The 27,663-nt window shown below is 49.3% G+C and overlaps 1 protein-coding gene across 1 annotated transcript in view; it reads left to right on the top strand.

Moving 5' to 3' along the window:
• Nucleotides 1-27,663, top strand: part of MUC6 (mucin 6, oligomeric mucus/gel-forming) — a 155,588-nt gene that overhangs the window by 69,525 nt on the left and 58,400 nt on the right. Inside the window, exons 23-28 of the mRNA XM_075325390.1 lie at nt 1,424-1,534; nt 1,626-1,811; nt 8,849-9,088; nt 9,219-9,375; nt 10,986-11,126; nt 15,236-15,298. Of these exons, the coding sequence (XP_075181505.1) occupies nt 1,424-1,534; nt 1,626-1,811; nt 8,849-9,088; nt 9,219-9,375; nt 10,986-11,126; nt 15,236-15,298 (898 nt within the window). The remainder of the gene's footprint in view (nt 1-1,423; nt 1,535-1,625; nt 1,812-8,848; nt 9,089-9,218; nt 9,376-10,985; nt 11,127-15,235; nt 15,299-27,663) is intronic.

Below are 27,663 nucleotides of genomic sequence, written 5' to 3'. Positions count from 1 at the left end.
GTTAGTTCATGGTCTTCATGTTGTCTCGATGCCTTGACTCTCCAGAGCAGCCACAGGTTGGAAACCACCATGGTAGATGGTACAATGGTGGCATTTGGCTGTTGAAGAACAAGTGGTTTTGCCATTGTGCCGCCCCCGCATCAGCAGCCTGCCACTACTCGGATCCGGATCCGCGGTGGCTCAAGGGGTCTCCGGCCCCGGGGGTCGGGGTCGCGCGGCCACTCGGAATTAAAGGGGGTTTATTTACAGGGGATGGTATGGACAGTTCGTGATGCCACCCGTGGTGCGTGGTAAGATGGAGTACCTCCACGGGTTGGGGGAATGCCCCGGGACTTGGTAATGGTGACAGGGAGCTGCCGTTGGGACGGTAAGGGATCACTTATGTACTCACTCAGTCTAATAACGCTGACACCGACAACTGTGGTAAACCAAAGTTCTTGACACCGCTGCCGCTTGGAGGGAGCACACCTGGATCCCGTGCCCGTTGGTGTTGCCTGTTAGCCTGTGACCTTTTCCTTGGCACCTTTTCTTCTAACTGGTCCCTTTAGCATAAAACTAGTCGGGTCCCGCTCACCAGTATGGCTAACTGAGTGAGCTTGCTCTCAGGGTTCACATTTGGGATTTTCTGGACAATGTAGTGGGAAAGTCCTATCCCCCTCATTGCGCTAGTACCCCGATTTTGGAGCGGGTGGAGAACGGACCTTGAAGGCTCCGTCCTCGTTGGGTAAATTGCCAGGACGCCTGAAGCTCCTTCCTGACCTAGGGTTCACGTATCCCGTCGTGTCCTGGCCCCTGCCCGGTGATGGCACAAGGCCACCGGCTGTCCTCAACAGTCCGTGCCCCTTGTCACGATCCACTGCGACCGGGGTCCAGCTCCTACCAGGCCCAGACCAACGTCTGCCACCTAGTAGTCTCAAGGAGCCCAGCTCCTGACCTCTCCTCTCGAGAGTCACACTTCACACTCACTGTCTCCTGACACTCCTGACCTCCCCTTAACCAACCCCCCAAATGGGCGACCCTATTCCCTTCAGGTCAGCCACTGGTGTGTCTGGTGGGTGGGGTGCAGAGTGTTCCTATTATTTTGATTAGCTTGTTATTGGTAACACCAAAGTTGAGGAACCCGTAACCAAGGAGGAGGTGGATATTGTACAGGAGGGAAGATTGCACAATACCCTGTGACGACCTGATAGGCCAGGGCGTCACACCATCCTAACACGTAGAAGTACATACTCTATTATACAGTATATGTATTAGATTATATTTTTTATATTGGGGTAAGCAATGAAGACCACACTTGCAGCAGTCTAATAAATCCAAATCTGACTATAACATATTATTTTTTTCAGTTCAATATAAACATGCTAAGACCTTTATATTGCGTAATTAACACGGCACAGATAAAAATCTCTTTCCGTCTATACAGGATGGATGTGGCCTGAACACATCACTGTCATCATTTAAGATACTAACAGAGAATGTGATCTGTGGAACAACCGGCACAACCTGCTCCCGCTACATCATGGTTAACATTGGGGTAGGAATACCAGTTGTAAAGCATTAGCATTAATAATGATATGACTACTAATGATATTTTATTAAATTCTGATAAACCTTTATTGTCGCAGAACACGGAGTTGAAGCTCTTTGACGAAACGTTTTCCATCTCCCAAGATACACCGGATGTGGAAATTTCCGTCCACAACAACACCCTGTACATCATGTTTGATATCACCATCCCTGATAAGTTCTACATCTCACTTCTGTGGAACAAGAACATGAATTTGTTTATCAAGATATTAAAGCTTGGCAAGGTATGGAAATCTCTGCGTAGGACATATTTATTAGGGTTTTTGTACTTATCAAGGATCATAGTGACTTGGAACTTCTGGACGCTAATGCAGAATCACAGGATGCGTGAACCACCATGTGCAAATAATAAATCTGCTCCCAAATAAAGGAAAAGAATGGGAAAGTGCTTCATAGGGTAAAACACCCATGAAACAGGGTGGAGAAGCGAAGATCCTTGTCCCTTCCTCTTTGGTCCTACTAGTGAGCCGCCCCAGGGCTATGGGGTACTCGGTCCCGAGCGGTGTATTACTTGGATGTGTCACTGGGTGGCCGTTGCCTGGTTCCGTGACCCTGGGGGACGCTTGAAAAGGGGTATGTACAGGGGAATATTTAATAAAGTTTTTATCGTGACGCCACTTGCGGGTTGCGGTTATGGAGATGGAACCACCGCTGCACAGTCTCTCACGCTGAGGCTGATGTTAACGGCAGCCTGGATGTTGGGCCCTCCGCAAGTAGGGCCGGGGCCCCAGGGGGTAGGTGATGGAGTTAGGCACGGAAAAAAGGTAGAACACACAAGGGATTACAGTGTAACTGGTTTTCTTTTATCACAGCGATTTGATGGCTGGTACCCTGAGGAAGGCTGGTCCTCACCACTGGTGCCCTTAGTCCCAGTGCTGGTTTGGTGACATGGTCGCTTCTTTCTCCTGCACCTGTCTCTAGTTGGTGGGTCCCCGTGGCTTGGAGCGTCTGGGGGTCCCCTCCTGGTAGTCTCTCAGTCTTTAGTCCATATGGCAGCAGTTTGAACCCTGTAGGGTCGGTGTTCAGTTCCGGTGCCTGGTTCTCCCGTCACTGCTGGGGTCCCCGGACTTTACGGTCAGTGAGGTCCTGGATGGTCCCCTCACTCTGCAGATTTTATCAGGTCTGCCTGGTGCGTTTGCCTGACCTAGGGCTCTGTACCCTGTCGCTGCTATGGTTCCGAGAGTACTCCACCATACTCCTTCGGCAACCACACACCTGCGCCTGACAGGTCACTGTTACACACTCCCCGTCAGTACGATTATGTTCGTCTCCTTCCACTTCCACTTACTGACTCCTACTGACTCTGACCCCTCCTCCCCTGGTTGTCGTCTAGTGAACTGGATCAGTTTCACCCATAGGTGGCCATCCATTGGGTCCAACTCTAGTATGTCACCAGTCCTTGGGAAAGGGAAAAACAGGGATTATATATACTGTATGTTTTGGTGTTACTGGCACTGGTCTTCCGGGTTCCTGGCTGTAGGCCCTGCATCTTTGACAGGATGCAGTACCTTGTAGCTCCTGATGGCTTCAGGGGCGTTACACTAGTCAGCATGGAAATAACCTTTGCAAGGCATGGGTACCACAGGAACAAAATCATAGAGAATCCAGTAGTACGATTTCACAATGAAGAAGAAGAATGCTTGGAGATAAAAATTATCATTCATTTAATCTATATAAAAAGATTGTTACATAGCAATCAGACGAGGGTAAAAAACACGGTGTTGAAAAAACAAAAACTGATGCGTTTCAAGATCATACTGACCCTTTCATCAGGACCAGCTAGTATATATCACTATTACATATTAAAATGTAAAAAAAAAGCACCAGCGTTGACCTTATGACCTAACTATGGGCGGTCCTGGAGATCACACATATAAATTATACATGCATTTGATACAAATAAATCATTACATAGTTTAGTATCACATCCTATTGTGTCCTATGTCATCCACACAGTGTCCTCCATTGCGCTCTTGCGCACACGCACTTCTCTCTGCCCTGCTGATCGTAGAGCAAAGTATTGTAATGCGCATGCGTAGGCGTTCTTCGACCTTTCCATGTTGCCTGCGTATTACAGTAGTTTGTTCTGCCCTCAGCAAGACAAAGAGAAGTGTGCAGGGGGAGCGGCGCAATGGAGGGCACTGTGTGGATGATGTACGATGTGTCATCCACACTGAGCAGGGAAGGAGGACAGGAATGGACGGAAGAGAGGAGGCACCAGACCAAGACCCAACCGCCCCGCAGGTGAGTATAATAAAAGATGTTTATTATGTTATACAGAGCGGCCTGTGCTCTTATATGCTATATATAAGGGCTGACTGGTGATGGCCGAGGCTTATAAGTGACAAATCACTCCTGAAGAAGGGGTTGGTGTAACCTTAAAACGCGTTGACAATTGAATAAAATTACTTACTGAAATGGGGCAATGGAGTTTGGAAATAGCGCAGAAGCTTTTGCCAGTGTCATTTACTGTTTTTTTGAGGATTTGGATCATTAATAATTATGGTGTCTTTCTAGAAGGCAAAGGGGAACTTTCCTTCTACTCCAGCACAGACTACAGGAGGAACTACAAGTTTTGGTCTTAGGTGACCCTTGTTGGCTTTGACCAAGTATTAAGCTGTGATGTCCATACTGACAAAAGTGTTACCATTTATCGATTATCCACTGGAATCCACTAACAATGTTTTAGTATACTGAAGAAAACAGATAAAAGTGTAAACAATTTATTTTTTTAATAACAAAATGTTCAAGACTCCAGGGTTTTGAAGGCCCATTTCATACTATGTTTCACCATAATTACAGCCTTGGATTGTTTACTCGAATAAAACCGAAAAGAAAAAAGTAGCGCAGATAGGGTCTTATCTGGGGATGGTATCAATTTGTGGAAGCACAAACAGGCTCACCTGGGGTAGTTGTGGGAAGCCATAACTACTATAAAAGCATAGACGGCTGCTGCAGCATCCATGGGGGTAGTAGTAGTCCTTATGGGAGCAGAGACAGGACAACACCGCGCGGCCATGGAAACATCCAGACAACTGAGGAGCTGCAACTCCATACATCCATCAACCTTGGACTAGAGCCAGCTATAGTCCAAGGTTGATAGATGTGTGGAGTCCCAGCTCCTCAGTTGTCCACGTTTCCATGGCCATGTGGCATTGGCACATGCTTGGATTCTTTACTGTAAGAGCATTGAAACTATGGAACTCAATGCTACAGGATTCTGTGATGGTCAATTCATTGAGCCTTCCTTGATAATAATAATATCACAAGTGAAGGGGACTGGATTGTTGAAGATGGGACAGTGATCCTGGGATGTATTGTAGTGTCATTTTGGCATTCGGGAAAAAAAATTCCTTAAAGAATCATTTTCAATATTTTTTTATTAGCTAAAACGTTTTAAATGTTTATGTAGTGTAGTGTCAGTGTGTTAATATACTTCCTAATCACCGTTTTCTCCTATTTCCAGCACTGCTCTGGTCCTCTTCTGGGTCACATGACTTCTATTCTGACTTACCAGATAACATTGGGGTCTATGTGCGAGCTGTACTTTACAATTTGCCAAAGGCAATTAGATCCCCAAACTAAAGACTAATCTATTAATATATAACTTTTAATCAACGTATTAAGATAAGGGGACAAACACAATTAAAAGCACTGAGCGCAGTGATCTGTCTTATATCACAAAAGCCATTACTTTAGCCACAGGGAATTCCCTATTCAGACTCATTCTTCCTATGTCTATGGCTAGCTAATGTGTTAATCTTATTGTAAATAATCACTGCGATCCCTATTTTAAAAAGACATTCAGTAGCCTCCCCAACATGTTTCACCACACTGGTGTCATCAGGGGCTGAGGCTAATGCTGAATTACTATGCCTGCACGGACCTTTTAAAGGTTTAGATATGACCTCATATTGTGCTTTGCCAATGAAAATCCTCAGTATATGTTTCATTATATGCTCTATAGCCAATCACTATTAGAGGAGTATATTACCTTCGATTCTTTCTGGATCGCTATTCGTTCTTATATCTGTCTCTCCTCAGCTCCTCCATCTCACTGGCCAGACTGACCAACTTCGTATTTTCCTCTCTGAGGTTAAAATCCAATCAGGATCTATTCAGTCTGGCCAGTGAGATTACATCTCTTATCATGATATTATCTCTGTCCGGGTCAAAGTCCTCTGTCATCCCGTTTTTACGTCAGGTTAGGCTAAGTTCACACTTCAGTTGTTTTGCATCAGTCACAATCCGTAGCCTTGAGGAATTACGGTATCCTGCAAAATATTTTGCTGGAATCCTGTTTTTCCCCATAGGCTTCTATTAGTGACGGATTGTGACTGATGATGCTGCGTTGCATCCGCTGCGTCGCGGTCAGTCGTTTTTTAACTGACCGCCGGGCGGGAGCAACGCAGCCTGTAACGTTTTTTGAGCAGCGCGATCCGTAGGATTTCGCTGCCCATGCGCTCTCTGGCTCCCCGCCCCCGTAACGAGGATAAACATCGGGTAACCAAGCAATGCGCTTTGGTTAGTTACCCGATATTTACAGTGGTTACGGGTGCAGGGAGCCCGCGCTAAGCTGGTATCCAAGATAAATATCGGGTAACCAAGCAAAAAGTGCTTTGCTTATACCCGATGTTTACCCTGGATACAGTGTGCAAGGAGGCCAACACTTCACCACTCTGCTCCGCCCCCTCCCGCACTCCGCATGTGTACTCACACACACACACTCACACACACTCACACACACTCACTCACTTGTCCCCAGCCCTGCAGTCCCCGCGGCATTGACGTCATCAGCTCCACGGTCCCGCTCGGCTCCGCCCCCTCACGCTCCGCCCCCTCCCGCACTCCGCATGTACACACGCATGTAGACACACAAACACACATACACACACACTCACATACATACACACACACTCACTCACCTGTCCCCAGCCATGCAGACCGCGGCACTGACGTCCTCAGCTCCACCCCCCGAACTCCACCCCCGCACACAACGGAGTCCGACAAAGAAATTCTTTTCTTTGTCACCGTTGTCATCCGTTGTACAATGCATCAGTCACATGCGTCAAGCAACGCATGTGACTGATGCAAAACAACGGAAGTGTGAACTTAGCCTTACACACACTGTGCTTGCTCCTGCTATGCGTCATCAGTCCCTGTGTTTACTAAGATAATCACACCACGTGTGCTCCTGGACTTAGAACATTAAAGCACTGTTATCTCTCATCACGCATGCGTTAAGTCTTAGGGCGGCTTTGCAGGTTGCGACATTGCAAGCCGATGCTGCGATGACGCACGCGATAGTCCCCGCCCCCGTCGCAGGTACGATATTGTGTGATAGCTGGCGTAGCGAACATGATCGCTACGCCAGCTTCACATGCACTCACCTGCCCTGCGACCGTCGCTCTGGCCGGCGACCCGCCTCCTTCCTAAGGGGGCGGGTCGTGCGGCGTCATAGCGACGTCACACGGCAGGCGGCCAATAGCGGCGGAGGGGCGGAAATGAGCAGGATGTAAACATCCCGCCCACCTCCTTCCTTCCGCATATTCTACGGAAGCTGCGGTGACGCCGGTAGATGTTCCTCGCTCCTGCGACTTCACACACAGCGATGTGTGCTGCCGCAGAAGCGAGGAACAACATCGGACCGTCGCGTCAGCGTAATTATGGATTACGCCGACGCTGCACCGATGATACGATTACGACGATTTTCCGCTCGTAAATCATATCATCTAGGCTTTACACACTGCGATGTCGCATGCGATGCCGGATGTGCGTCACTTTCAATTTGACCCCACCGACATCGCACCTGCGATGTCGTAGTGTGCAAAGCCCGCCTTAGTATTAAAATAGGATTTTGTAGTACACAGCACATTCTCTGGGACTTAGAAGATTAGAGCAGTATCCCCTTTCATATCGTCTGTATGGGGATCTATGCCTACTCCCACCACTTAGGATAGGAGCAAACTGTATATATAAACTCAAAAACAGCATTTTTGGAAATTTTATATCATGGAGTGTATATCCAAGAAATGTTTGTACTACCCCAGATACATATATATTCTGTTGCTCTATTCCTACTTTTATATGAGAGGTAAATACATGTACATTAACCCCCTAATATTTTCTTAGAATAAAAACACTCAGGGCAATTTCTTATCCCTATCTTTACTGGACATGTTCACAGATACGTGTGAGCTGGACTCCAATTATTACAATATAAGCCTAAGGAAACTCGTTATGATGCTCCATAGAAGTACATTGTTAAAAGCCAATTTCTTACACAAGACCCTAGTGTAGTCTTGTAAGGAAGAAGAGCCATCATGTGACTTAGAAGAGGACTCAAGCTGTGCTGGAAACTGGTGTAGACAGTGATTAGTAAGTGTATTAACACACTGACACTGCACTACATAAACATCATGTCACGCTGTACAAAGGACTAGTAAGAAGTAGTGCAACGTATTCCCCACTAGTTGGCAGCAGAGTAGTGAAAGAGAGTCAAAGTAACACCGTAACAGAAAGGAGGCTGAAGTACAGCAGAGTAACTTCAGCAAGCAGTTCACAGGCGAACCACCAGGAGGCAATAGACTAGTCAAGCAGTCAGGGTCTAGCCGGGAAATCAAGTCACTGCAGAGGAAGGATCAAGATCAAGTCAGAAAACAGAACCGAGGTCAGATGCCGGGAGATCAGGTATGCAGAGGGAAACACAAAAGGCACAAGGAACAGAAGACAAGACCGGAGGGTGAGGAGGCAAAAACACAGGAAGGAGGATAAACCAGGTTAGGTAAACAAACGACAGGAGAGGGAAGTCAGGGACTGGGACAGATGGACGAACGAGGGAGGGTACAGGTCAGGGCACGGTAACAAGGAGTTAGATCAAACACGGAATCTCACCAGAGCCAGTCACAGGCTGCAGAGCAAAACTATAACCAGCACTGGAATGCTAGTGCAGCGCCCAGATATAGTGTCTCCTGAAACCGGAACGAGGCTGATGGGAGTTAACGCCTGACATTACCAGGCTGGATCTGGGAAACTCTGGAGCGAGGAATACCGGTCCTGGATCATAACACATCGACACAAAAATATTAGAAGTGATTCTTTAATATTGAGAAATGGGCAACTGACTATTTTTTGCTGTTCTCTGCTGGATCAACACGTTGGGGTTACAGGTTGGATTGATGATTTTTTTGTCTTTTTTGACCCTATGTATCCATGTAACTACAGATTTTTACTTTTTTTCTGCAATCTCCTCTCCCCCCAGGATTCAGTTTGTGGTCTCTGTGGAAATTATAATGGAAACATGAAGGATGACTTTGAAACCAGAAGCAAATATGTGGCTTCCACTCAGTTGGAGTTTATCAATTCATGGAAAGAAAGACCAACGTGCATGGATGTCACTGAGGTGGCGGATTCCTGTGGGAAGAATCCACATCGAAAGGCCTGGGGTGAAAACAGTTGTCTGGTTCTTAAGTCTGATACTTTCGCATCTTGTAATAAACTGGTAAGAGAGGCTCGATAGTATACGGAGAAATCGTCAGCGGGGGAAATAGTGGGAGTAATACATGGGGTGATACATAAATGTAACCTATCCTGTGTTTGATGGGTGAATAAAATGATCTTATGATTTCCAGGTCAGTCATATCAAATACTATGACGCTTGTGTGACGGATGCCTGTGCATGTGACACGGGAGGAGACTGCGAATGTCTGTGCAAGGCCGTCCAAGCCTACGCTACAGCATGCCTCGAACACGGAATTTGTGTTGACTGGAGAAAACCAGATTTTTGCCGTAAGTTCCCACTGAGGTTGTCAAGCTGTCGTTAGAAAATGGTGTAAGGGTTAAATCAAATATCCTGAAGTCTTGGAGTTTTTTCTCTGGCCACTAAGCCTAATATTAGGGCTTCTTTCATAGAGTTCACTTTTCAGCAGTGATCTCATATCATCACAGACAGGAGTGATGACAGGTTACACTTATGTATACTGTAGATAGCACAGGATTGCAGTGACAGGTAACACATTATTTTTATATATATATATATATATATATATATATATATATATATATATATATATATATATATATATGAAGCACCCCACGGGGTCGGGGAAAAAACTCGTCACCGGGCCGGTGAGGATCAGGGGATGTTATAGGTGGCCTTGCACGGTTTTGTGACCCCCGAGGTGTCCACGGAGAAGGTGGGGGATGGGATGATGATGGAGGTTAGTCTCGTGACGCCACCTGCGGTACGCGGCCAGGGAATTAGCCGCCGCTGCTGTCGCTGTCCTCCGGGGCGGATGGTTGTAGCTGTAGAAAACCTGGGCCGAGCTGTCTGCTCCAAGCCGCAGGTCCAATGGAGCTCCCAGAAGTGTGAGGTAAAAGAAGATTAGACCGAGGTCCTAGGTGTGTCTCTCACCCTAATCTGTGCCCGGGATTGACTGGCAAAGTGTGAAGATGCTCCTTGCATTTTTCCCCAAGTGGTGCCCGCCCCACAGGTGGTTGTCCTAGTGACTGGGAAAGTCCAATTCTTCGTGATGGCCACCTCCTATCTATCCCAGGCCATCCTTCCGGTGGGAAAGCACCTAACTGTGTTTTGTGTGTGAATGTGAGAAACACCAGCGATTAACCTCTCCTTACCTGGGATGAGTACTACATCTTAACAGAGATGCAGTACCCTGTGGCGACTGAAGCCTCAGGGGCGCCACATTCCCCCACAGCAAATGGCAGCACTCCCGGGCTGCAACCAAACAAAGTTAGTACACCGCAATTATTTTTAGTATGCAATAAACAAGTTAATAATTCTCCCTTTATGTGAGGCAGTATTAAACAAGTCAAACATATACCGGCTAGCAAAAAAATCAAGGGCATCAAGAAAAACAAACATCAACATTGCATAGAAAAACAGTTATTTTTGCTTGGTCCCAGCCCCCTGGCTCTGGGCACTGAAAGGACATTCTCGGGCAAAGTATCCGGCGTGTTGACAACAGCGACAAACCGGAATCAGAATGGCTATGGTGTCAGGAGCGGGTTTCTTTTCAGGAGAAGCCCTGGAGCATTCATCCGATAAAACACTCGGCTGAGGCTGGATCACAATTACTTCAGTCTTTCCTCCATCGCGGGGCTCCAAAGGTTTATATTGCCAATGCTGGACTCCCCAGGGACCCGTGTGAGCCACGGGAGCCATCGGGGAAGCATCGGTCGGAGGGCATGTCTTTGACAAATCCCAGAGTCCCTGCCGACACTCAACAGGGTTGCTTCTCACGTCATGTGGCAAGGCTCGTTAAAGGGTCAATATTGACATTTAGGATTCTACATCCAATAGGTGGCACTAGTTACTGACTGTACTTGATTGCTGATTATTTTTTCTCTGCTCTGCTGAGGTATTAATTTTCTTTTTTTAGCCGTTTACTGTGACTATGAAAACACACATGTTAACACTGGGAATGGAGTTCAAATGAGTCCAGATATAAACTGTACATGGCACTACCAGGCTTGCCAGTGTCCATTTGCTCCACATGGCTATCCTCATCAAAACAGTGAAGGTAATGTATCCTAATGGTAAACTGTTTACATGTTAAGTTGATATTGCTTACTGAACACTTATTTTACTGTATGACCTGGAAGTATATAGTAATACTAGATATTTTCCTAACATCATTTTGTTAACAGTAACTGTTTGCATTGTTTTCATCCAGATACAGTATTGATATTGGGAGCCTTTAAATGATTGACACGTGATACTATTATGATATTGTTTTCAATATTTGCCAATAAGCATTACATGGCCTATATGTCTCCTTAAACTGACTAAAAATTCTCCACAAGGAGAATTGCTTTCAATAATTGCCAATAAGCATTGCATGGCCTATACAGCGCCTTGTGAAAGTATTCGGTCCCCTTGATTTTTTCAACCTTTTCCCACATTTCAGGCTTCAAACATAAAGATAAAAATGTAAATTTTATGGTGAAGAATCAACAACAAGTGGGACACAATTGTGAAGATGAACGAATTTTATTGCTTATTTTAAACTATTTAAAAAAATAAATAACTGAAAATTGGAGCGTGCAATATTATTCATCCCCTTTACTTTCAGTGCAGCAAACTCACTCCAGAAGTTGATTGAGGATCTCTGAATGATCCAATGTTGTCCTAAATGACTGATGATGATAAATATAAGCACTTGTGTGTAATCAAGTCTCCGTATAAATGCCCCTGCTCTGTGATAGTCTCAGTGTTCTGTTTAAAGCGCAGATAGCATCATGAAGACCAAGGAACACAACAGGCAGGTCCGTGATACTGTTGTGGAGAAGTTTAAAGCTGAATTTGGTTAAAAAAAAGATTTCCAAAACTTTACACATCCCAAGAAGCACTGTGCAAGCGATCATATTGAAATGGAAGGAGTATCATACCACTGCAAATCTACCAAGACCCGGCCGTCCATCCAAACTTTCATCTCAAACAAGGAGAAGACTGATCAGAGATGCAGCCAATAGGCCCATGATCACTCTGGATGAACTGCAGAGATCTACAGTTGAGGTGGGAGAGTCTGTCCATAGGACATCAATCAGTCGTACACTGCACAAATCTGGCTTTTATGGAAGAGTGGCAAGAAGAAAGCCAGTTCTCAAAGATATCCATAAAAAGTGTTGTTTAAAGTTTGCCACAAGCCACCTGGGAGACAACAAACATGTGGAAGAAGGTGCTCTGGTCAGATGAAACCAAAATCAAACTATTTGGGCACAATGCCAAACGATATGTTTGACGTAAAAGCAACACAGTTCATCACCCAGAACACACCATCCCCACTGTCAAACATGGTGGTAGCAGCATCATGGTTTGAGCCTGCTTAGCTTCAGCAGGAACAGGAAAATGGTTAAAATTGATGGGAAGATGGATGGAGACAAATACAGGACTATTCTTGAAGAAAACCTGTTGGACTCTGCAAAAGACCTGAGACTGGGACGGAGATTTGTCTTCCAATAAGACACTGATCCAAAACATAAAGCAAAATCTACAATGGAATGGTTCACAAATAAATGTATCCAGGTGTTAGAATGGCCAAGTCACAGTCCAGACCTGAATCCAATCGAGAATCTGTGGAAAGAGCTGAAAACTGCTGTTCACAAACGCTCTCCATCCAACCTCACTCAGCTCCAGCTGTTTGCAAAGTAAGAATGGGCAAGAATTTCAGTCTCTCGATGTGCAAAACCGATAGAGACATACCCCAAGCGACTGCAGCTGTAATCGCCGCAGCAAAAGGTGGCGCTACAAAGTATTAACTTAAAGGGGACAAATAATATTAGACGCCACCATTTTCAGTTTTTTATTTTTTTAAAAAGCTTAAAATAAGCAATAAATTTCGTTCAACTTCACAATTGTGTCCCATTTGTTGTTGATTCTTCACCATGACATTAACATTTTTATCTTTATGTTTGAAGCCTTAAATGTGGGAAAAGGTTGAAAAAAATCAAGGCGGCCAAATACTTTGGCAAGGCACTGTAAGTCTCCTTACACTGGCTAGACAGTCTCCACAAGGAGAATTATTTTCAATATTTGCCAATAAGCATTACATTGCCTATAAGTCTCCTTACACTGACTCGACACTCTCCACAAGGAGAATTGTTTTCAATAATTGCCAATAAGCATTACATGGCCTATAAGTCTCCTTACACTGACTCGACACTCTCCACAAGGAGAATTGTTTTCAATAATTGCCAATAAGCATTACATGGCCTATACGTCTCCTTACACTGGCTCGACACTCTCCTCAAGGAGAATTGTTTTCAATATTTGCCAATAAGCATTACATTGCCTATAAGTCTCCTTACACTGACTCGACACTCTCCACAAGAAGAATTGTTTACAATAATTGCCAATAAGCATTGCTTAGCCTATAAGTCTCTTTACACTTCCTTGGCACTTTGCACAAGGGAAACGTACCCCCCCTTAAAAATCCTGTAAGAGGCATCTCACCCTACCAAATTAGACCTCCTGGTTTGCACTGATGAGGTGGTAAACAACTCTAAATATATGTTTGAAAGTGGAAGTTATAGTTTAGCTTTTTATCCTAAGTCATATTGGTTAGGCGCGTTAAAGCGTCAATATTGACGTTTAGGATTGCTGCATCCAATAGGTGGCGCTAGCATTCTAGTTCTCTTAATCTCTGAAAAGGATATTTGCAATAAGTAGATGACATAATTACATTTTTCATGAAACCCATTGGCAAACTATTTTGAGCCCTAAATGCAAGCATTTAACGGATTATTCTGGGGAAGAAAAAAAAGTTATCCCCTATCCACAGAATCCCCAGAGATCCCGAGATCAAGTCACTGGAACAGCACTCGGCTATCTTCTGCAGTCCAATAGACAATGAATGGAGTGCAGGTCGAGCATGCGCACCTCCGCTCCCTCCAAGATGGGGCTGAAGAGCCTCATTCTCAAGATTCGTGCGTGACCCAGATTCCCAGAAATCTGCAAGCTATCCTATATCTTTTGGTTAGGGGATATATTGATATTTTTGGGGGGGGCATAATAACCTTTTAGGTGATACTACTGTACCTTTCTATAAGTACAGGAAAAATTAACCCAACACATGCCATCAAATATCCACTAAAACTGTTGCGGGCGGGGAAGACACCGCGCTCGCTAACGCTCGGGTCCGGTGCTGCTATGGGTATAATCACTCAGTAAGAGATGCACAAAGTCCTCAGTAAACCAAACGGCTGGATGGACGGGTCCCGCAGCCGGCTGCAGTGTCTCTCCCCGGACAGGTGATGGCGGCTGTCTTTCCCTGCACCTTTGTGTACTTGTTTGACTACGATGGATCCCCAATGGTAGTCCGCTCCCCGGTGTATGGATGCCGGAGGAGCCCGTTTGCCCCCAGGCTCTGGCCCTTGGGTCTCTAGCCTTAGGCGGTAGCTGTATACCCTCACGGTGTGGGCGGTTGCCTTCTATCGGGTCTTTGGCTGTTAGGAAACCCCTGGGGTTCCTGTCACACTCGGATTTGACTGTTGATGGCGACTCCAAGCCTAGTCGGGGTCCGATGGCCCTGCCTGTGTGTGCTGGCTTCACTTCGCTCCCCGGTCGGTACCGGCGGGCCAACGCCCGACCCTGGTCCTATGGTTCCGCGTCGATTCACCACTCCTGCAGACGGCCACCACCGTCTGCCAACCTTGTTGTCAGTGCCTGGGCCACAAACCCAGACACTCTCCACTTTACTCCTCTCACTTCCACCTCCTGGACTAAACTCCGAGCTTTTCCCGCCTCCAGGCCTGTGAACTCCTCGGTGGGTGGGGCCAACCACTTGGCTCCGCCCCACCTGGTGTGGACATCAGACCCTGGAGGGAGGCAACAAGGGTTTTGTGTTTGGCTAATGTTACTGTCTAATGGGGGTGGGGGTGTTTGAGTGTTACCTGTGACGACCTGGCTAGCGAAGGGCGCCACAAAACCATTAACCAAGAACGTCAGCTGCCCAACTCTCACTAAATCCAATGTGTGTGTGTGTGATTGTGATTTCCACAGATTCCTTGGAGGTTATACGTACGGCACTGAATATGCATCATACTTATGTAATAAGTCATCACACCATGTGGAATAATGTAATTAATATTTCACATAATAATGTAATTGTACATTGTTTCTTTAACACAGGATGCTACCAATGCGGCCATGACAAGTACTATGATCCATCCACAAAGACCTGCGTTCCTTGTGGTAAGTTCTCCTTTTTCAAATCAATTGAAATAATACAAAAGACACTGGCATCAGCCCAATTTTACCTGGTTGTGACACCTGCCATGGTCGCCGAATTAGAGCTCCTGACCCTTGTAGTATACACTGAAATTACTGAACCACAGTTTTGCCCTTTTATGTCTTTGAAGGGTTTGTCCAGTCTTTAGCTACAAGTCTGCAGTCACTCTATGATACTTTTGCCAGATACAGTCTAGTTGGCATGTGGCCGTATTTATGCATATCACAAACTTGCAGTCACTTGCGCCCGTGAATCCCCACAGCACACAGTGCATAAAATGTAAGAATTCACAAGTCTCATGGAGTGAGGCAGACATGTAAATCCTCACATATCATGCACTGTGAGCTATAGGGGTTCTCCGGTGGTAGCAAGTATGTGATATTCATAAATACAGTCACATGCCAACTAGACGGTATCTGCAAGTCTATTGAGCGAAGACAGAGACAGTCTAGTCAGAATGTGGGCAGAAATATGCAAATAGCATACTTGGGGTAACATAATTGTCCACTTCAGCGCCGATACCGGAAATCCTCACAGTGCGCAGTCCAAGATTTCTCAGGATTCATACATCTGCAGTCAATCTGAGACTTATGAATTCTCATATTTCACGCACTGCGCGCCATGGGGATTCCCCGGTGTCAGCGAACAAGCAACTACAAGTTTGTGATATGCATAAAAATATGCCTACAAGCCAACTAGACTGTATCTGGTCTTGCTCAATGTAAGTGAATTGAGCGAGAAAAGACAAAGTCTAGTCAGAATGTGGCCAGAAATATGCAAATCGCATACTTGCAGTAACTTAACCGTCCGCTTCCATCACCGACAGTGGAGAATCCTCACAGTGCGCAGTGCAAGCAATGTAAGGATTCACTCATCTGCAGTCACTCTATGAGACTTATGAATCCTCACATTTCACGCACTGTGCGCTGTGGGGATTCTCTGATGCCAGTTAGCAAGCAACTACAAGTTTGTGATATGCAGCGCTTTTTTTTGTAAAAAAATATTTGTCGGTACGCATCTCACAGGTGAGGATCGGAAGGGGGGGGCTGTCAGGCGCCGGCGGACGAGATTGATTGAGGATCGGGGGGGGTGTTGTCGGGCGGCCGGGAGATCCTGTGCACTGTTTATCTGTTGAGGCACTGGGCGGCGGAAAACGGCAGTCCTCATACAGCTCCGCCCCCGGCCGCATTGCCGCCCCCCTGAATATAGTGCCGCCTGAGCAAACTGCTCAACTTGTCCAATGGACGGTGCGGCCCTGTTTCTCATTATTCAGTTTTGTAGTTTGTACGCTAAATTCAATCAAGGAGGGGAGCAGCGGCTGATGGGGAGAGCGGTGGCAGATGGAGGGGGCAGCGGCTGATGGAGGGGGGAGGCAGATGGAGGGGGCAGCGGATGATGGAGGGGGGAGGCAGATGGAGGGGGCAGCGGATGATGGGGGAGAGCAGTGGCAGATGGAGGGGGCAGCGGATGATGGGGGAGAGCGGTGGCAGATGGAGTGGGCAGCGGCTGATGGGAGAGCGGTGGCAGATGGAGGGGGCAGCGGCTTATGGGGAGAGCGGTGGCAGATGGAGGGGGCAGCAGCTGATGGGGAGAGTGGTGGCAGATAGAGGGGGCAGCGGCTGATGGAGGGGGGGAGGCAGATGGAGGGGGCAGCGGCTGATGGGGAGAGCAGCGGCAGATGGAGGGCGGGCAGCGGCTGATGGGGAGAGTGGTGGCATATGGAGGGGGGACAGCAGATGGAGAGGGGGGCGGCGGCGGCTATAACTTACTGATGCGGCACTTGCAGGGATCGCTCTCCTCAGCTTCCACGGACGGAGTGAAGGTGAAGGGAGCGGTCACCGGCCCCAGATCCACAGTGATTGGAGAGATCGGTCACAAGGCTGGTCTCTCCAATCAGAGCTGGCGGCGGGTGAAGCAGAGGTCACCCAGCTCCAGCCAATGATCAGTGCTATAGCTGCACTTATCATGGCTGGATTTCAATGTTTCAACCATTTTCAATAGCTAAAACATTACAATGGCTGTGATTGGCAGAGCGGCGTTCGTCAGCCAGTCACAGCCTCCATAGGTCTGGGGAGGCACCACACCTCCTGAGGTCAGGCATGTCCTGCAGCTCCACTAGCTGCTCTGCTTGTGCCTCCGCTCCACACATGGCTAATTTGTATAGTTTACAAATTAGCCATGTGGACAGAGCCAGAGGTGCTGGCCCTCAGCGCTCTTCAGATTTTTTGGTACGCCGTACCAGCACGTACCGGCGCAAAAAAAAGCACTGGTGATATGCATTAATACGACCACATATCAACTAGACTGTATCTGGCCTTGCTCAATGCAAGAGTATTGAGCAATGCCAAACAAAGTCTAGTCAGAATGTGGCCAGAAGTCTGCAAATCACATACTTGCAGTAAGCACAATTCTACCACCAACAGCAGAATCCTTACGGTGCACAGTGCATGCGATGTGAGGATTCACATGTCTGTATTCACATACACTGAGTGTAGACTTGTAGTTTAAGATTGGACAACCCTCTTAACAGAATTGATCTCACACAAACACAACTTTGCAGTTTTATATTGCTTTGGGAACAGTAAAACTTAACTTTCTGTTGTTCTATTTTTAATTTGTTTTCTTTTTTTTTCTTGCAGCCGGACCATCATCTTCAACACCGGTCCCGAAAACAACACCCAAATCCACAACCTCGGTGCCTACTACAACTCAAAAATCTTCAACATCATCAGTCTTACCTTCAACTGTAGAATCCTCCACTATTACAGGTTTGTGCACTTTGCCCTTTTTAGTTTTCATTTAGCTAATTATTTATCATTTTATATATTGGTAAATTAACTGATTGTTTGCCAGGCGTGTGTGAAGCTGGTCCGCCTTTTCTCACTTATGCAGTCAGAAGTCATTGCCGCCATTGTCTTGTCTGGGTGCATATTTCCTCCGTAAGGTATTGACGTATCAGTTCAACTAGGGGGTGAGCTTGCTAAATTTTAATAAAAGGGGTTATGCTCAATATTAGGAATCATTCTCAGTGTGTGCTGCCCATGAGTTTTATGGACCCATAGACTTGCATGGATGATTATGATCCATGATCAAAAAAGGACATGTGAGCAGGACCATAGACTGTTGATACTCAGAAGCAGTTTTGCAACAACTGCTCAATACCTTTATACCGGGAAGAGGTAGGTTGGCTCCAGGTCATTCGTTTAAGGAAATGGTCACGGGTGCACATCGTCAGAGTAGGAGAAAGTCCAAATCCAATCCAAACAAAAGAGAAAACCATGGCATAATCCATCCAATATTTCAAAGTGCTTTATTTACTTCATTCAGTGCAGGTAAAAATAGAGGAAAAGAGTCGGGTGCAGGCCCCCAATTGTCGACGGCTGTTTCGTAACTCTTTGTGCTTCAACAAGGAGGTACGAAACGGCCGTCGTGCATTGGGGGCCTGCACCCGACTCTTTCCCCGCTATTTTTATCTGCACCAATTGAAGTAAATAAAGCACTTTGGAATATTGGATGGATTGTGCCGTGGTTTTCTCACTTTTTTGGATTGGATTAGGACCATAGACTATACTGGGTATATGTTCAATCTGTGGAAAACACAGGTACTACATGTACATGAAAAGCGGATGTCTGAATGAGGGTTTAGTCTTGTTGATAGGCCTAAAAACTCCTAACTCGCCATATAAATCCCTCACCACTCCTACATCACTCTGGTTGTCCCGGCCAATCCTGCAGTAATGCACATTATTCATGGTCACATGCTACAAAGAGACCACCGATTGGCTGCGGCAGTCACATGAGTGGTGTACATGATGTTAATGTCACTGCAGGACTGGAGAGAGACACTGTTTATAGCAAAATAGAGCAAAGGGGGTTCAAGAAGGAGAGAGGAGATCTCATTTATATGTATAAATACATGTGTGGTCAATACAAAGGACTGGCACATGACTTATTTCTTCCAAAGACAATACTAAGGACCAGGGGCACTCATTATGGGAGCTAAATAGGAAATGGTTCTTTACAGTTAGAGCAGTCAGACTGTGGAATGCCCTACCACAACAGGTAGTAATGGCTGATACTATAACAGCTTTTATATCTGGGCTGGATGATTTCCTCAGTACACAACATTGTTGGTTATAAATGACTTAATGACAAAATGTATAATTGATTGAGGAAGGGTGAACTAGAATCTACTAGATGGACCTAGGGCTTTTTTCAACCTAAGTAACTATGTAAGAAGAGGATTATTCATTTTCTTTTGTTTTTGACCACTGAACTATAAGGCTATGTTCACACACTGCGTTTTTTACCTGCGTTTTTGGTCCGTTTTTGCTGCAGAAATTTCTTGAGAAATTCTTGTAACCTTTCTGCAGACATTCCCCAGCAAAACCTATGGCAAAAAAAATTAGCTGTGCGCACACTGCATTTTTTTCTTAAGAAAATTCTTTCAGTAGATTTTCTTAAGAAAAAGAATGAGCATGTCACTTCTTTTCTGCAGCTAACTGCGTTATTTGCCATATATAAATGGCACAATAACGCAGGGAGCAACCAGCGGTAAAAACACACCGAAAACGCACCAAAAACGCGGCAAAAACGCAGGTGCGTTTTTGGTGCGTTTTTTAACACAGGTGCTCTCTTAAGAAATTTCTTAAGAAAAATCATTTTTCTAGTGTGAACATAGCCTAAGAGGTAAAAGGACCTAACAGCTCCCATACCTCACTGATTGCACTCATGTTTCCAGGCTGTGAATAGCTCATTTATATGTATAGGATTAATGTGAATAGAATTGTCACTAGAATAAGTAATGCACAGTAACTTCAAGAGCTAAAATCCTCTTCTTCACCTCCACAGCTTCATCTCCTCCAGTCTCTTGTAAGTCATTTATTACTTATTATTTTTCTCTTAACGAATCAATGATATGTCATATAGCGCTCACTTATTTAGTAATAAAAATGAGAATTTCACCATAAAAGTCTTTAATAGAAATAATATAGATTTAGTGAAGCTTGAAAAAAAATATGTTAAAGGGTTTTCTTCTTCTTTAAAATTGACGGGCTATCTTTAGAAAAAAACATTCGTAGTACATCGTTGGGTGTTGCATTTTCGGCACTCCTAGTCAGCACTCCCGCCACTCGGCACTCCTAGTCTGCACTCCCGCTACTCAGTACTCCTAGTCAGCACTCCCACCACTCGGCACTCCTAGTCTGCACTCCCGCTACTCAGTACTCCTAGTCAGCACTCCCGCTACTCAGTACTCCTAGTCAGCACTCCCACCACTCGGCACTCCTAGTCTGCACTCCCGCTACTCAGTACTCCTAGTCAGCACTCCCACCACTCGGCACTCCTAGTCTGCACTCCCGCTACTCAGTACTCCTAGTCAGCACTCCCGCTACTCAGTACTCCTAGTCAGCACTCCCATCACTCGGCACTCCTAGTCTGCACTCCCGCTACTCAGTACTCCTAGTCAGCACTCCCACCACTCGGCACTCCTAGTCAGCACTCCCGCTACTCAGTACTCCTAGTCAGCACTCCCACCACTCGGCACTCCTAGTCAGCACTCCCACCACTCGGCACTCCTAGTCAGCACTCCCACCACTCGGCACTCCTAGTCAGCACTCCCACCACTCAGTACTCCTAGTCAGCACTCCCACCACTCGGCACTCCCAGTCAGCACTCCCACCACTCAGTACTCCTAGTCAGCACTCCCACTACTCAATACTCCTAGTCAGCACTCCCACCACTCGGCACTCCAAGTCAGCACTCCCACCACTCGGCACTCCTAGTCAGCACTCCTGCTACTCAGTACTCCTAGTCAGCACTCCCACCACTCGGCACTCCTAGTCAGCACTCCCGCCACTCAGCACTCCTAGTCAGCACTCCCACCACTCAGTACTCCTAGTCAGCACTCCCGCCACTCAGTACTCCTAGTCAGCACTCCCACCACTCGGCACTCCTAGTCAGCACTCCCGCCACTCGGCACTCCTAGTCAGCACTCCCGCCACTCGGCACTCCTAGTCAGCACTCCCGCCACTCGGCACTCCTAGTCAGCACTCCCGCCACTCAGTACTCCTAGTCAGCACTCCCACCACTCGGCACTCCTAGTCAGCACTCCCGCCACTCGGCACTCCTAGTCAGCACTCCCACCACTTGGCACTCCTAGTCAGCACTCCCACCACTCAGCACTCCTAGTCAGCACTCCCACCACTAGGCACTCCTAGTCAGCACTCCCACCACTCGGCACTCCTAGTCAGCACTCCCGCCACTCGGCACTCCTAGTCAGCACTCCTGCCACTCGGCACTCCTAGTCAGCACTCCCGCCACTCGGCACTCCTAGTCAGCACTCCCGCCACTCAGTACTCCTAGTCAGCACTCCCACCACTCGGCACTCCTAGTCAGCACTCCCGCCACTCGGCACTCCTAGTCAGCACTCCCGCCACTCGCCACTCCTAGTCAGCACTCCCACCACTTGGCACTCCTAGTCAGCACTCCCACCACTCGGCACTCCTAGTCAGCACTCCCACCACTCGGCACTCCTAGTCAGCACTCCCGCCACTCGGCACTCCTAGTCAGCACTCCCGCCACTCGGCACTCCTAGTCAGCACTCCCGCCACTCAGTACTCCTAGTCAGCACTCCCACCACTCAGTACTCCTAGTCAGCACTCCCGCCACTCAGTACTCCTTGTCAGCACTCCCACCACTCAGTACTCCTAGTCAGCACTCCCACCACTCAGTACTCCTAGTCAGCACTCCCACCACTCGGCACTCCTAGTCAGCACTCCCGCTACTCGGCACTCCTAGTCAGCACTCCCACCACTCAGTACTCCTAGTCAGCACTCCCACCACTCGGCACTCCTAGTCAGCACTCCCACCACTCAGTACTCCTAGTCAGCACTCCCACCACTCGGCACTCCTAGTCAGCACTCCTGCTACTCAGTACTCCTAATCAGCACTCCCACCACTCGGCACTCCTAGTAAGCACTCCCGCCACTCAGTACTCCTAGTCAGCACTCCCACCACTCGGCACTCCTAGTCAGCACTCCCGCCACTCGGCACTCCTAGTCAGCACTCCCGCCACTCAGTACTCCTAGTCAGCACTCCCACCACTCGGCACTCCTAGTCAGCACTCCCGCCACTCGGCACTCCTAGTCAGCACTCACACCACTCAGTACTCCTAGTCAGCACTCCCACCACTCAGTACTCCTAGTCAGCACTCCCGCCACTCAGTACTCCTAGTCAGCACTCCCACCACTCAGTACTCCTAGTCAGCACTCCCACCACTCAGTACTCCTAGTCAGCACTCCCACCACTCGGCACTCCTAGTCAGCATTCCCGCTACTCAGTACTCCTAGTCAGCACTCCCACCACTCGGCACTCCTAGTCAGCACTCCCACCACTCGGCACTCCTAGTCAGCACTCCTGCTACTCAGTACTCCTAGTCAGCACTCCCACCACTCGGCACTCCTAGTCAGCACTCCCGCCACTCAGTACTCCTAGTCAGCACTCCCACCACTCAGTACTCCTAGTCAGCACTCCCGCCACTCGGCACTCCTAGTCTGCACTCCCGCTACTCAGTACTCCTAGTCAGCACTCCCACCACTCGGCACTCCTAGTCTGCACTCCCGCTACTCAGTACTCCTAGTCAGCACTCCCACCACTCGGCACTCCTAGTCAGCACTCCCACCACTCGGCACTCCTAGTCAGCACTCCCGCTACTCAGTACTCCTAGTCAGCACTCCCACCACTCGGCACTCCTAGTCAGCACTCCCACCACTCGGCACTCCTAGTCAGCACTCCCACCACTCGGCACTCCTAGTCAGCACTCCCACCACTCGGCACTCCTAGTCAGCACTCCCACCACTCGGCACTCCTAGTCAGCACTCCCACCACTCAGTACTCCTAGTCAGCACTCCCACTACTCAATACTCCTAGTCAGCACTCCCACCACTAGGCACTCCTAGTCCTCACTCCCGCCACTCGGCACTCCTAGTCAGCACTCCCACCACTCGGCACTCCTAGTCAGCACTCCCGCCACTCGGCACTCCTAGTCAGCACTCCCGCCACTCGGCACTCCTAGTCAGCACTCCCACCACTTGGCACTCCTAGTCAGCACTCCCACCACTCGGCACTCCTAGTCAGCACTCCCGCCACTCGGCACTCCTAGTCAGCACTCCCGCCACTCAGTACTCCTAGTCAGCAGTCCCACCACTCAGTACTCCTAGTCAGCACTCCCGACACTCAGTACTCCTTGTCAGCACTCCCACCACTCAGTACTCCTAGTCAGCACTCCCACCACTCAGTACTCCTAGTCAGCACTCCCACCACTCGGCACTCCTAGTCAGCACTCCCGCCACTCAGTACTCCTAGTCAGCACTCCCACCACTCAGTACTCCTAGTCAGCACTCCCGCCACTCAGTACTCCTAGTCAGCACTCCCACTACTCGGCACAACTAGTCAGCACTCCCGCCACTCGGCACTCCTAGTCAGCACTCCCGCCACTCGGCACTCCTAGTCAGCACTCCCGCCACTCAGTACTCCTAGTCAGCACTCCCACCACTCAGCACTCCTAGTCAGCACTCCCGCCACTCGGCACTCCTAGTCAGCACTCCCGCCACTCGGCACTCCTAGTCAGCACTCCCACCACTTGGCACTCCTAGTCAGCACTCCCACCACTCGGCACTCCTAGTCAGCACTCCCACCACTCGGCACTCCTAGTCAGCACTCCCGCCACTCAGTACTCCTAGTCAGCACTCCCACCACTCGGTACTCCTAGTCAGCACTCTCGCCACTCAGTACTCCTTGTCAGCACTCCCACCACTCAGTACTCCTAGTCAGCACTCCCACCACTCAGTACTCCTAGTCAGCACTCCCACCACTCGGCACTCCTAGTCAGCACTCCCGCTACTCAGTACTCCTAGTCAGCACTCCCACCACTCGGCACTCCTAGTCAGCACTCCCACCACTCAGTACTCCTAGTCAGCACTCCCACCACTCGGCACTCCTAGTCAGCACTCCTGCTACTCAGTACTCCTAGTCAGCACTCCCACCACTCGGCACTCCTAGTAAGCACTCCCGCCACTCAGTACTCCTAGTCAGCACTCCCACCACTCGGCACTCCTAGTCAGCACTCCCGCCACTCGGCACTCCTAGTCAGCACTCCCGCCACTCAGTATTCCTAGTCAGCACTCCCACCACTCAGTACTCCTAGTCAGCACTCCCGCCACTCAGTACTCCTAGTCAGCACTCCCACCACTCGGCACTCCTAGTCAGCACTCCCGCCACTCGGCACTCCTAGTCAGCACTCCCGCCACTCGGCACTCCTAGTCAGCACTCCCGCCACTCGGCACTCCTAGTCAGCACTCCCGCCACTCAGTACTCTTAGTCAGCACTCCCACCACTCGGCACTCCTAGTCAGCACTCCCGCCACTCGGCACTCCTAGTCAGCACTCCCGCCACTCGGCACTCCTAGTCAGCACTCCCACCACTTGGCACTCCTAGTCAGCACTCCCACCACTCGGCACTCCTAGTCAGCACTCCCACCACTCGGCACTCCTAGTCAGCACTCCCGCCACTCAGTACTCCTAGTCAGCAGTCCCACCACTCAGTACTCCTAGTCAGCACTCCCACCACTCGGCACTCCTAGTCAGCACTCCCACCACTCAGCACTCCTATTCAGCACTCGAGCTACTCAGTACTCCTAGTCAGCACTCCCACCACTCGGCACTCCTAGTCAGCACTCCCACCACTTGGCACTCCTAGTCAGCACTCCCACCACTCGGCACTCCTAGTCAGCACTCCCACCACTCGGCACTCCTAGTCAGCACTCCCGCCACTCAGTACTCCTAGTCAGCAGTCCCGCTACTCAGTACTCCTAGTCAGCACTCCCACCACTCGGCACTCCTAGTCAGCACTCCCACCACTCAGCACTCCTATTCAGCACTCGAGCTACTCAGTACTCCTAGTCAGCACTCCCACCACTCGGCACTCCTAGTCAGCACTCCTGCTACTCAGTACTCCTAGTCAGCACTCCCACCACTCGGCACTCCTAGTCAGCACTCCCACCACTCGGCACTCCTAGTCAGCACTCCCGCCACTCAGTACTCCTAGTCAGCACTCCCACCACTCAGTACTCCTAGTCAGCACTCCCGCCACTCAGTACTCCTAGTCAGCACTCCCACCACTCAGTACTCCTAGTCAGCACTCCCACCACTCAGTACTCCTAGTCAGCACTCCCACCACTCGGCACTCCTAGTCAGCACTCCCGCCACTCAGTACTCCTAGTCAGCACTCCCACCACTCAGTACTCCTAGTCAGCACTCCCACCACTCAGTACTCCTAGTCAGCACTCCCACCACTCGGCACTCCTAGTCAGCACTCCCGCCACTCAGTACTCCTAGTCAGCACTCCCACCACTCGGCACTCCTAGTCAGCACTCCCGCCACTCAGTACTCCTAGTCAGCACTCCCGCCACTCAGTACTCCTAGTCAGCACTCCCACCACTCGGCACTCCTAGTCAGCACTCCCACCACTCAGCACTCCTAGTCAGCACTCCAGCTACTCAGTACTCCTAGTCAGCACTCCCACCACTCGGCACTCCTATTCAGCACTCCTGCTACTCAGTACTCCTAGTCAGCACTCCCACCACTCGGCACTCCTAGTCAGCACTCCCGCCACTCAGTACTCCTAGTCAGCACTCCCACCACTCAGTACTCCTAGTCAGCACTCCCGCCACTCGGCACTCCTAGTCTGCACTCCCGCTACTCAGTACTCCTAGTCAGCACTCCCACCACTCGGCAATCCTAGTCTGCACTCCCGCTACTCAGTACTCCTAGTCAGCACTCCCACCACTCGGCACTCCTAGTCAGCACTCCCACCACTCGGCACTCCTAGTCAGCACTCCCGCTACTCAGTACTCCTAGTCAGCACTCCCACCACTCGGCACTCCTAGTCAGCACTCCCACCACTCGGCACTCCTAGTCAGCACTCCCACCACTCGGCACTCCTAGTCAGCACTCTCACCACTCGGCACTCCTAGTCAGCACTCCCACCACTCGGCACTCCTAGTCAGCACTCCCACCACTCGGCACTCCTAGTCAGCACTTCCACCACTCAGTACTCCTAGTCAGCACTCCCACCCCTCGGCACTCCTAGTCAGCACTCCCACCACTCAGTACTCCTAGTCAGCACTCCCACTACTCAATACTCCTAGTCAGCACTCCCACCACTCGGCACTCCTAGTCAGCACTCCCACCACTCGGCACTCCTAGTCAGCACTCCTGCTACTCAGTACTCCTAGTCAGCACTCCCACCACTCGGCACTCCTAGTCAGCACTCCCGCCACTCAGTACTCCTAGTCAGCACTCCCACCACTAGGCACTCCTAGTCAGCACTCTCACCACTCGGCACTCCTAGTCAGCACTCCCACCACTCGGCACTCCTAGTCAGCACTCCCACCACTCGGCACTCCTAGTCAGCACTTCCACCACTCAGTACTCCTAGTCAGCACTCCCACCCCTCGGCACTCCTAGTCAGCACTCCCACCACTCAGTACTCCTAGTCAGCACTCCCACTACTCAATACTCCTAGTCAGCACTCCCACCACTCGGCACTCCTAGTCAGCACTCCCACCACTCGGCACTCCTAGTCAGCACTCCTGCTACTCAGTACTCCTAGTCAGCACTCCCACCACTCGGCACTCCTAGTCAGCACTCCCGCCACTCAGTACTCCTAGTCAGCACTCCCACCACTAGGCACTCCTAGTCAGCACTCCCACCACTCGGCACTCCTAGTCAGCACTCCCGCCACTCGGCACTCCTAGTCAGCACTCCCGCCACTCAGTACTCCTAGTCAGCACTCCCACCACTCGGCACTCCTAGTCAGCACTCCCGCCACTCGGCACTCCTAGTCAGCACTCCCGCCACTCGGCACTCCTAGTCAGCACTCCCACCACTTGGCACTCTTAGTCAGCACTCCCACCACTCGGCACTCCTAGTCAGCACTCCCACCACTCGGCACTCCTAGTCAGCACTCCCGCCACTCAGTACTCCTAGTCAGCACTCCCACCACTCAGTACTACTAGTCAGCACTCCCGCCACTCAGTACTCCTTGTCAGCACTCCCACCACTCAGTACTCCTAGTCAGCACTCCCACCACTCAGTACTCCTAGTCAGCCCTCCGCCACTCAGTACTCCTTGTCAGCACTCCCACCACTCAGTACTCCTAGTCAGGACTCCCACCACTCAGTACTCCTAGTCAGCACTCCCACCACTCGGCACTCCTAGTCAGCACTCCCGCTACTCGGCACTCCTAGTCAGCACTCCCACCACTCAGT

Source organism: Anomaloglossus baeobatrachus, chromosome 10, assembly GCF_048569485.1.
Source record: "Anomaloglossus baeobatrachus isolate aAnoBae1 chromosome 10, aAnoBae1.hap1, whole genome shotgun sequence".
In the NCBI taxonomy this organism is placed as follows: domain Eukaryota; kingdom Metazoa; phylum Chordata; class Amphibia; order Anura; family Aromobatidae; genus Anomaloglossus; species Anomaloglossus baeobatrachus.
The sequence above is the reverse complement of the archived record's forward strand: the minus strand, read 5'-3'. Positions and strand labels throughout refer to the sequence as shown.